Here is a 12,095-nt window from a genome sequence, read left to right as displayed (position 1 = left end):
CTTAAGTTTCCCTTCAATTCAACTTATTTTGGATCTCACAATCCAATCTAAGATCCAAGAGAATAGTAGAGAAAATCAAGTGGTGGTCTACAAAGTGGAGATTCAAACTAATTTCGTAGATTGAAGAAGTTCTTCAAAGGTATGTTGAAAAACCCTCCTCTTATCTTGTGAGCATGCTTTCTTAGATCTTAAAATTGATGAATTAGAGTGCTTAATAATCCTGATTTCTTCCGCTAATTGCATGTCAACTTCAACAGAGCAAACATACGATGATAGTTGTATTATAGTGAAATTTATGTCTCAAAAGTTCAAAACTAACAATTCATAAAATGATCATACCAACAAATTTAGCGAAAACGAGCTTAGCAATATGACATCCACTTCGTCCTTTGAAATTAGAAGTTCAATCTCTCATCCCGTCATTATTATTTTTTAAAAAAAAAAAGAAATATGGATAAGACATCTGTTTTTATTAAGAAATTAAAAGTTCATATCACTACCTATAAATTTATCTATTCAACGAATTATTCGGTTGGAAATAACTAATAAATTAATAATCAACTTTAGTATTAAAAATATTCAATCTTTTGAATAAACAATTATATTTTATATCAATAGATTTCAACAAGAATAATAGTTCAATTCAATTGACATGTATTTGTCTCATCAATCTTCAAATTTGATATTAGGATCTTCTCATCTACATATGTGTGTATATATATATATATATATATATATATATCGATAAATTATAATTTACTAACTTTCATACAATGATAATTAAAGAATTTGATAATGGATTCTCATAAAGCAAAATTTAACAAAGAAAAAGTTATCTGATCAAATAAAAAAGAAATGCGAGGTGTATTAATAACATATTTCAATAACCAATAAATTAAAATCAATATATATAGAAATAATAATAATAACAATAATTTTCACTAATTAAGGCATCTAAAAAAAATAGATAGTATTAATTTAAACTACAATGATTCGACAAAGAGTTTACCGTCTCAAATTAAATGAAATAAAGTTAATTTTTCTAATAAGAATCAAAATCCTAACATTCCTCACCCAACTTGGAAGAACCAAAAATGCTTTTGGCAACATTTCCTTTGGAAAAAGATAGAATAGAATCTTTTAATTTGAAAAAGATATACAAAAGCATATTGGGTCCTTGCCAAACTTGGTGGTTTGTGTAACATGTAAGAAAATTGATGGACAATGGCAACAATCTAAAGATATACTTTTTTTTTCCTTTTCCATATATCACTAGATATATTCCACTTTAACCACAAGACAAAGCCATAAGCATTATGAAAGGAATAAGGTTTAAAAATAGATGTAAATAGAGAAAAAGCCATAGGTATACACACACATATATATATGAATGCTTCTTCTCTTGCATTTACAAACACCCAAGGCTATACCCTTCTTAACTCATTTTTTGGTGGTGGATTGAAGCACTTTCAAGGAGAGTTTACCATTTTTGTTCCACTTCATCTCCTCAAATTTTCACCTTTGAACATAATCCAAAAAGAATTTTCTCAATGTCGAGTCAGATCGTGAATCAAAATTGGAGAAACGCAACTCAATCAAATCAACCGTATAGTCCAATCAAATCATGGAGCAACATTGGAGACAACAGAAGGATATTGACCATAGAACTTCCAGGTAAATCTAGCTAAATTAACTAGATTCATGGTTATGTATATATGTGTGTATGTTAGAATTAATTGTCATTTGATTTTGTTTAGGTTTTACAAAGGATCGTCTACGAATCAACTTGAATACAAGAACAAGGACGCTTATAATTACAGGACAAAAATCAGATGGCCTATTCAATATTACTCCTTTGAACGAACATATACAAATCGAAGAAACCTGCTCACTAGATGAAGTACATGCAAAATTGGTTAATGATACTCTTCAAATTATATTTTTCAAAACCTAATAAATCTTCCTTTACATTTAAATCAAGATTTACTAAGTGTATGCATAAAGATTAACTTCTATGTCCACAATAGGGTTGGTGAATGTAGAAACTTGTTTCCATGTTTGTAATTCAACTTATATGTGAAGGATGATGTTAGTGAGTACAATGAAACCACACTCTCCAATATTTACCTACTTATGTGGTTGCAGAAGGAATAATAACTATGTTGTTTATTCATTTTACTTGAAAACAATAGTGTTACGCCTTTGTTTGTTATCAATAAAGTGAACTTTAATATTTATATATGTGAAAACTACTCATTTAGAGCTTTTCAATGACGTATTTGATTAATGATCCAAAGAAAGATATGAAAAAAACTTAAGTTCAATGACGGATAAAATTTATATTCCATATGTTCAATATTATTAGATGTGCGTGTTGATAGCACATTTTACATTTGAATAGTAGAAATACATATATAAATAATGTTTTCAAATTTTGTTCTATCACCGAACTCAAAACATATCCACAATTCATTAGAATCAATATACTAATTTTGGACATTATAAGGACTAAAATGAAAAAGACCAATTATTTTTCACTTAAACATACTATATACAAGCTGTGTTTGATTTATAATATAGGCTTTTAAAACTTTTTTCACCTTATGAGTAGAGTTTTCAACCTTTTATTTTTATTTTTTTTCATAAAATAAACCTCATATTTGTGCAAGGCTATAAGAGAGAAACAAATTATTATTATGATAGTGTAATTTTTTTATTTCTAATATTAGATTAACCAGAGTGATTTAAATGCAAACGAAACTCCTATTTTTATCGACAGTATATGGGATTGGGAGAATGAAACTCTGATTTCAAGGTTGATAGTACATATTTGATACCAGATGAGCTATATTCATATTGACAAATGTTAACAAAACTACTATTATATAATACTTTTTCTAATTTAACTATAGTTTAGTAGTTGATAATGATTAAAGTATTAGACGATGGTTAGTAATTTTAAATTGTTTGATGATGATATATCATCGAGAAATTACTAAAATATTTTAAATACATAATCAAAAGATATTAGAGACGTGTTATTTTTAAATATATATAAAATAAAAATCATAAACCAATCCTTTACGTTGTTTATTTAAACAAATTTCACTCCTCTACTTCTTTAGATGACATTTGAAAATTTTGAAATATGCATAACAAAATAATTTTTTCAACAAGAATAATTTAAAGAAGAACTTCCTTTTTTGTCTACTATTTTTTTTTCTATAGGTGATATTTTTCTAAAGGAATTTCTCCCTACTTTTGAAAATTTTGAAAATATTCATAACAGGATAATTATTTTTCAGCAAGAATAATTTAAAAGAAAACGTCTCTTTTTTTTTTCTACATATGATATTTTTCTATAGGAATTTCTTCCTACTTTTGAAAATTTTAAATTATGCATAACAAAATAATTCTTTTTCAATAAGAATAATCGAAAGAAAACCGTCTCTTTCTTTGCCGTTCACATTTACTTTGTAAACGTGTTTTCTTTTAAACCACAAATTGTTTTTAATAAAAAAATGGTATAGCGAATTACTTATTCGATTCTATAAACAAAACTACCTTTTATGAGTTGAATAAAGTTCGGGAGGAAAAATAAGAAGAAAACTATGTCAAAATATTTAAATTCTACACATAAAAAATAAAATCTACATTTTAATTGATTAATTAATTTTTTTTTTTTTTTAAAAAAAAAAAGGCTTTCACTTGACGCAATATCCATACACACATATATATACTCTTTTTCCTGTTCTTTTCCTTTTTAATTTTTTTTATTTTTTTAGGATAAATATCAATTTACACAATTGACTTTGAAGGTTATATCAATTTAAACATTTAAGTTTCATAGGTGTATCCATTTAAACCCTCCATTATAATCTTATAAAGTCTTATGAAATTTGAAATCATTTCGAATTTTAAAATCATTCCTTTTCATGTTGTACTAAATGATGAACTTCATTTGAAATCCATTATGAATTAAAATTCCTCAAAATCATATGGTTCCAACCATAGTATAAAAGATTGGGTATAATTAATAAAAAAAAAATATAAAGGAATCATCCAAATGAAACTTCAACAAAAAAAAGAGAGAGAGAATGAGAATAAATCTTATTTGAATATAATAAAACGGATACATTATTTTTATATTTATTTGATTTTTTAATCTATTTGCAAAAGAGATTTCTAAGCCGAAACTAGCATGATAAAGTGGTATTGGAATATGCATGCAAATGATAGGAAAGCGTTAGAGACTAAGAACAAAGATGCTTAATGCTATGCCTTCTAGATTCAATTGCATGAAAATAGAATTGACTTTTAGATATTAGAAAGGGTTGAGCTCAAAGGAGGAAACCCGAATCATAGACCTTCTAGGCCTAAGTTGATAATTTGAATAAGTTGAAATAAAATATTTTGAATCGATAACAATGTTGAATGATATCAATACCCTAGGACATTCTATTCAAGTGAATCCCTAGTTTGAATGTTTATTTGCTTTCTTTAAAGTTGAAGAGATTGTCGGATAGCTAGTTGAATCGAATAACTAATTTTCTAAGGACGATATCTGGTTTATTGGAATTTTATTACTTCGATGCGTACACTTGATCCATCAAATTTTTTATGTAAGTTAAGAGATCAACTTTCAATTTTGATAAAAGTATAAAGATTATTGAATACTTGAAAGATAAATACATTTATTGAATTATGAAATTACTATTTATATTTGAATTCATGTTAGTAATGAAAAAAAATTTAGATTAGCAACATGAAGAATAATAATAATAATAAAAAGATAGTAATAATAATAAAAGTGATGAGATGCACCAAAGTAAAACATAATAGACGAGTTGTCTTTTTTGGAAGGAATGTTTGTGTAGCAACAACTTTGGTTGCATTTATTTAATTTTATATGTAACTTAAAAAAAAAAAGGTTAAAACATTTTTTAGAGTAGAAAATTCAAACTACAAACTTGTTGATCACAAACACATTCGTATATGAGTTGAATTATGTTTGTTTTGGCAACTCGAACAATATTATGTATTAACCTCTTCGAGACAAAAGTAATAGTTTGAAAATGTCAAAATTATACAAACTAAATTTACAAACTTTTATAAAATATAAACATTAGAGAAACAAAATCATAAAAATGTCGAAGAACCTAAATAATTTAGGTCTCATTTGATAATCATATACTTTTTTTTTAAATATTAAGTCTTGTAAAAACCAATTCAATCTATCGCTTTCTATACTTTACTGTCTATATTTCTTTAAGTGTTTTCAAAGCTATAGTGGAAATTTGAAAAGTAAAAAATTAGGCTCTATTTGGTAACCATTTCGTTTTTTGTTTTCTATTTTTGAAAACTAAGCATATTTTCTCTCATCTTCTTACAATAGTTTGCATTTTTCTTAAATACAAGAGTTGAATTCTTAATCAAATTCTAAAAACCAAACCAAATTTTTAAAAACTACTTTATTTAGTTTTCAAAATTTAACTTGGTTTTTTAAAATATTGGTAAAACATAGATACCAAAACATGAAATTTAGAGGTGGAATGCAAAAATTAAATTAAATGATTGCCAACCAGGCTTAAATTATTTTCATCTCGATTTGAATAAGATACCTAGGGTCACTATTTTATTTTATCCAAGGACAAGGATGGCTTTCTCATCCTCCATGAAGTTCTGTTTAAATTTTGAAGATCGAGTTTTAGGGGATCATTCTCCATTAATTTTTTTTAAAAAAAAAATAAACTAATGCATTTTATTGAAAAATTTTAATTAAATAATTAGTTTTTTACTTATATTTTTAAGTTTTTAAATAATTTATTCTTCGTGAAGAATTGACATTTCTTAAACCACCTAATATAATTAACCAAACACATTATTTAAATGTTCAGCCATATGGTTCAAACATATCAAATTATCCAAATCCTTAAATAACAAATCTTTTTTTATATATAACAACTAAAAATAAAAATAAATATGAGGCAGGGACGGAGACACGTCTCCAAGTTGCAATTCCCGTTAAGTTGACAAGATTTTTTTCATCCACACCCTTTTCCGTTTCCTACATAAACAGAAATTTTCCACGTGCATCTACGAGAAATATAGACATTCCTAATTAGAAGTCACTTGCTTGTACACCTAATAAGCAAATAGCATTGGAAGGAAGGAAAAATGATTCTCTTCCATCAAAAGTAAACCTAACATAAAAATTTTAATTATTCCTCATGTAAGGATAAAGAAAACCCATTAAAAGACCCAAATAGTGAAAAAAGGAATAGACTTGCCCACAAGAAAATCAAATAAATAAATAAATAAACCCACAATAAAGAGGAGTTATAAAATCAAAATCCATATGTACTACATTACTAAAAATTATAGCACATCTCAAAAGAGAATACAAAAAAGAAAACAATGGATTGGTTGGGAAAAAGTTCAAAAGTAGAAGGCAAAAATGAGTTGGAAAATCTTGGCATAAGATTCGAACCCATCCTGTTTCATCCTGATCTTAATGAATATGAGTTGCGAATCCAAATCCCAGGTTCTTTTTTCTTTTTTCTTTTTAATTATTATGACTCCATTACATTTGATTTTTTTTTCCTCAAAATTAAACCTATAAATATTTTTTCAATTTTGAAGGTTTCGTTTAGTAATTATTTGATTTTGATTTTTTGTTTTTGCTTTTTAAAAATAAGCCTATTTGCATCTATGTTTCTTAAATTCCAAAAATTTTTTTTTAAAAAAAAAACTTTTTGAAAACTATTTTTTTTAGTTTTCAAATTTTGACTTGGTTTTTTAAACCATAGGTAAAAAGTATATAATAAAATAATAAATTTGGAGGTGGAAGTAGTGTCCATATGCTTAATTTTCAAAAAAAAAAATTGTTACAAAATGAGGTCTATTTTTTTTATTTGTTATCTACTTTTTATTAATGTTTTCAAAACTAGGTCAAATTTTGAAAACTAAAAACTTAGTCTTCGTTTTGTAACCATTTTGTTTTTTATTTTTGTCTTTGAAAATTAAGGTTATAGATGCTAATTGCACCTCTAAATTCCTTTCTTTATTATTTACTTTTTACCAATAGTTTAAAAAATTAAGCCAAATTTTGAGAACTAAAAAAAGTAGATTTCAAAAAGTTGTTTTTGTTTTTGGAATTCGGCTAAGAGTTCAACCATTGTACTTAAGAAAGATGCAAATCTTTTATAAGAAATGTGGATGAAATAGACTTGATTTTCAAAAATAAAAACAAAAAACCAAATGGTTACCAAACAGAACCTATATTTTCGATTTTCGATTGGAGGATTGAACCTCTAACTTCTCGAGAGATAAGTCATGTCAATTATTATTGACCGACTATTTGGTCCCTCTACATCCTTTTAGTTTAATTTTAGTTCACATCCTTTCAGTAAATCTTAAATTTAGTCCTATTAGGGGTTTATTATTGGATTTTTTCAAAAACCTTTTATCATCTATTAAACTTTTGCTATTACTTTTGGAAACAAATTCAATATAATTCTTACAATATAATTTTTGTTACTATTTAATTAATTTTGATAAAAGTTAACTTGAGAAACTAAATTTAAAATTTATTGAAAACACAATGAACAAAATTAGACATTTGATTGTATAAAGGCTAATATGGTATTTTAACATTTCTTTTTACAATAGTGTGATGGGATAATAAAATTTCTATCTCAAGGTCAATAGTACAAGATTTGTAGAGTTATGCTCATATTGACAATTTTAATCTCTTATTTGCTTCATCTATTTTCATCTTTAATTTCCTAATATGAATTACCAGTTAAAGTTATTTTAAGAAAATTTTTGTCCCTAATTGAGTTATTGATCTATTAAATATATTTTTAATTTATTTTAATTAAATACACAATTTAATTTTATGTATAATAGATTTTTTAATTTAAAAAATATATATCAAATATGTTAAAAGACTTATTAGATAGAAAATTCAAAATTGAGAGATCAAATTGGTATTTTCAAAATTTGGAAATCTAGACATGTAATTGAAAGTTTAGGAGTTAATTTGATATGACGTTAACACGAAAGTTTAGAGACTATATTTGAAATTTTATCAATTTTTTTTTTTCCATTTTTGTCTCTACATTTTTACTACTGCCCTATTTTGAATTTTACCCCTAAAGTTTCAAATCATGGTATTCTTATTATGCTCAACATATAGGCCAAATTAGTGTTACAAATTTGCTAATTCATGGATGAAGATTAACTACTAGATTTTGTATGATTTGAAGAATTAGAGACCAATGTATAAAACAAGATTTAAACCGCAACTTAAAAAAGAAATTTAGGTTAAATGGTACAAATTACCCTTAAACTTTGAGGTAAGTTTCAGCTTTACCTCTAGACTATGAAAATTTTAATTTCTATTGACCGTTCAATTTTGAAATTGTCTAAAATATTAAAATAAAGATGAAACCTGATGTGATAGATAGATTGTGTGTAAAAATCAAAAGACACATATCTCAAAAGATATTGCTAAAATATTTTATGAAAAAAATATCTTTTTGATTCATAAGTTTTGGGTTTAGTTTCAATTTGATCAATAAATTACAAAATATTTCACTTTTAGTCCTTAAATTTGGAGTTCGATTTTAGTTTAGTCCCTAGGTTATATAATATTTTACCTATGAAATTTGAGTTTTGTTTTGATTTAACCTCTAGATTTTAGCACCTTTTCGTCTTTGGTGAAAATGTCAATTAGTTTTAAATGAATTATAATTAATTAAATTTCATTATTTTTCATCACTTTTAAATTTAAATTTTAAAATTTTACTTTATAATTATTTTAAATCAATTTAAATTGAAAGTGAACATTTAATAAAAATCGAGATTATAAATATAAATTTTGAAAATAGAGATCCAATCGAATTAAAACTCAAATTTGATAAAATTATGACATTTTAAAATCTAAAAACTAAATTGAGACGAAATTCAATATTACATTCTCAAAGTCTAAGCAATAAATAGAAACGATATAAAAAAATTAATGACCAAAAAAGTATTTTAGCCAATAGTTTACCAAATGGATATCACGTCAATCTAAATGGAGATGCCACGTATGCAAGTGCAAGCCCTTTTTACTTTTTACCCATTCATTAATCATCAACCGTCAAAATGTAATTTACCGGAAGTACAGGATGATGGTAATAAATAGTTACCGCAAATATCAATTTATAACCCTAATATATTGATTTAAATTCAAATTAATAATTTTATTAAACCTTAAATTTTATAAATATATCAATTTAAATTTTAAGTTTTCATAATCGTATCAATTTAAACCTTTTATTATATTTTATTTAGACATGTTTGTAAAAATTTAAGTTTTAAATTGATACATTTAAGAAAATTCAGAATTTAAATGAATATATTTATGAAAGTTTAAGATTGAAATTGATAATTTATGAAAGTTTAAGGTTTAAATCGATATAATTATTAATTACAATTATTAGTTTAAGATTTAAATTGATATTGGAGTTTAAATGGAATTCTTAGTTGTTGGGATATTAATTGATATTTATCCTAAATAATTATATTTGTTGGGCTAATTGTGTAATTTTACAATTTATATGCAGGTTGCCCAAGGAATCTGATAAAGTTAACTTACGACAAGGCATCGGGACAGCTTAAGCTGCAGGGAAAGAAGCAGAAAACAGAATTCGTTCATCAATTTCCTGTTCCGGACGACTGCTTAGCCACCGGAATCTATGGCCGATTTCGAGGTGATGTTCTTCACATCATTATGCCCAGATTGCTCTCTGAATGGCCAGCTTCTGAAGCTGCCCCTTCAAAGCAAGAAGATGATCGAAAGTCTTCGTCTGATCAGCCACCGACGAAGCAGGTAGAGGAAAATCGCGAAAAATTGCCTGCTAGGGTTCCGGAACCATCGCCGTCCGTTCAGAAATCCACCGACAAATCGACGGAAGGAGGAAAAAGTCGCGATAAATTACCTGCTAGGGTTACGGAACCATCTCCGTCCGATCAGAAATCCACCGGCAGATTGACGGAAGGAGGAGGAAAAGATCGCGAGAAATTACCTGCAAAGGTTTTGTCATTGCCGCCGCCGTCTGATCAGGAAATGACGGAGAAACTGAGGCAAAGAGACAATGAACTATTCCCCGAAATCTCCGCTCCGCGACCGGTCGTTCGTGAATTGGGCGGCTCAGTCAAGGAACTCAGAGAAAATTACCAAAAGAAAATCTCTAAAATTGCCGCACCACCACCACCTCCTCCACCGCCAACGCCACGTGCCGCGGCTCCGGCGCCATGGAATCGGATAACGACTAAGATCGGTTCAAGAAAAGAAGAGGAGGAAGATCGAGAGCCATCGTCTGATCAGAACAAGGCCAAACAGGGAGACGTTGAACTGGAAAAATCAGTCGTAAAATCTCAGAACAAAGAGGGCGAATTAGGGCAAGAAGTTGCTAAAAACATGAAAATCGCAATGGCCGAACAGGGAGACGATGAATCGGAGAAATCAGTCGTCAAATCTCCGAAGAAAGAGAGTAAATCCGGGCAAGAAGTTGCTAAAAACGCGAAAATAGTCACTGAATCGAAGGATAAAGAAGAAAGCAAGGAGGAAAAACCTAGCGCCGGCGGGAAGGAAACATTAGGACTGGTGGCCAAAGTGAAGGAGACCGGCAAGGCTGCGGTAGCGGCGGCGATGAAGGAAGAAAACCGGCCAGTGGTGATGATTGGGGCTGCTGTTTTAGCCCTTTTGGTAATTGGAGCTTCATTGAGGTCCTCTAGTAAAAAAATTAAAAATTAATTGTAAACATTGTAAACATTGAGCCTGCAGATTTAATTTGAATCAATTTATGTATATAATATATGATATGTTATGAAATTTAGATGGAATACGGATATGAAAATATATAATATAATAATATTTTTACATAATAATAATAAATAAAAATAAAAATTATAAAATTGGACAATGAAAAATTTTAGTGAAATTTGGTGTGGATTTTTCACCAATGGGTATATCATTTTAAGATTACCAAAGGTCACTATTTATAAGTAAAGTGACATATAAACTTACATGGACACCAAACATGAATTAGTACAAGACACATGACAATATGAATGGTGATACATTGTCTTTAGACACTAAGTAATGGATATTTATTTTTTATTATAATATTCATAGTACTCCCCTTAGATGCCTATATATATATATATATGAAATATGCTTAAAACCTTAGTAGGAAAAACTCAATGGGAAAAAACCTAGTGAAGGAAAAAAAAGTACATATTTCATATAATACATACTCCCAAAATAATACAATATATTTACTCATCTTATGAAAATGTCACTTAAGATTTATGAGTCGTCGCATTCCAATGTTGTGCACCAATTTTTCAAAAGTTACGATTGATAATGCCTTTATAAATAAGTCTGTCTAGTTATCCTTCGAACAAATTTGTTGTACAGTGATGTCGCCATTTTCTTCAATATCATGAGTGTAGAAAAGTTTTGGTGAAATATGTTTTGTTTTATCTCATTTAATATATCCTCCTTTGATTTGGGCCATGCAAGCTCTATTGTCTTCATATAATATTATTGGAAGATTTTTATTAGAAGATAAGTCACACATTTCACGAATGCGTTAAGTCATTGACCTTGGCCATACACATTCTCGACTAGCTTCGTGAATTGCAAGAATTTCAGCATGATTTGAGGAAGTGACCATTATAGTGTATTTCACCAATCACCGTGATAGAGTAGTTCCTCTACATGTGAACAGATAACCTGTTTGAGATCTAGTTTTGTGTAGATAGATAAATATTCAGAATCTGCAAAACCAACTAGATTAAGATTTGATTTATTTGAATAAAACAAACCGATTGTTCCTTGAAGATAACGAAGTATATGCTTAATTCCGTTCCAATGTCTTTTTGTAGGAGAAGAACTATATCTAGCTAATAAATTTACTGAAAATATAATATATGGTCTAGTATTACTAGCAAGATAGTGCACCAATTGCACTAAGATATGGTACTTCAAGACCAAAAAGTTTTTCATTATCTTCTCGAGGTCAAAATATATCTTTCTT

The 12,095-nt window shown here is 27.7% G+C and overlaps 1 protein-coding gene and 1 long non-coding RNA gene across 2 annotated transcripts; both read left to right on the top strand.

The window, feature by feature from the left end:
• The first annotated feature begins 1,307 nt into the window (after positions 1 to 1,307).
• On the top strand, positions 1,308 to 2,241 carry LOC120075884 (uncharacterized). Its single transcript, XR_005481451.2, has 2 exons — positions 1,308 to 1,674; positions 1,758 to 2,241. It is a non-coding gene; the product is annotated as an uncharacterized LOC120075884 (long non-coding RNA).
• A 4,099-nt stretch (positions 2,242 to 6,340) lies between these two features.
• Positions 6,341 to 10,885, top strand: LOC120076872 (uncharacterized). The gene is made up of 2 exons (XM_039030818.2): positions 6,341 to 6,544; positions 9,615 to 10,885. Exons 1-2 carry the CDS (start codon positions 6,418 to 6,420, stop codon positions 10,805 to 10,807), a joined length of 1,320 nt encoding a protein of 439 aa, XP_038886746.1. The 5' UTR covers positions 6,341 to 6,417; the 3' UTR covers positions 10,808 to 10,885.
• Positions 10,886 to 12,095: the final 1,210 nt, after the last annotated feature.

This window comes from Benincasa hispida, chromosome 4 (genome assembly GCF_027475165.1).
Source record: "Benincasa hispida cultivar pf3 chromosome 4, pf3_genome.v1.1, whole genome shotgun sequence".
Classification (NCBI taxonomy): Eukaryota; Viridiplantae; Streptophyta; class Magnoliopsida; order Cucurbitales; family Cucurbitaceae; genus Benincasa; species Benincasa hispida.
Note: the sequence above shows the minus strand (reverse complement) of the source record. Positions and strands in the feature narration are given on the sequence as shown.

Coding starts and splice junctions, on each gene's coding strand:
- LOC120076872 (XM_039030818.2), top strand. CDS start 6,418: ATGGATTGGTTGGGAAAAAGTTCAAAAGTAGAAGGCAAAAATGAGTTG. Junction 6,545..9,614: donor GTTGCGAATCCAAATCCCAG/GTTCTTTTTTCT, acceptor ATTTATATGCAG/GTTGCCCAAGGAATCTGATA.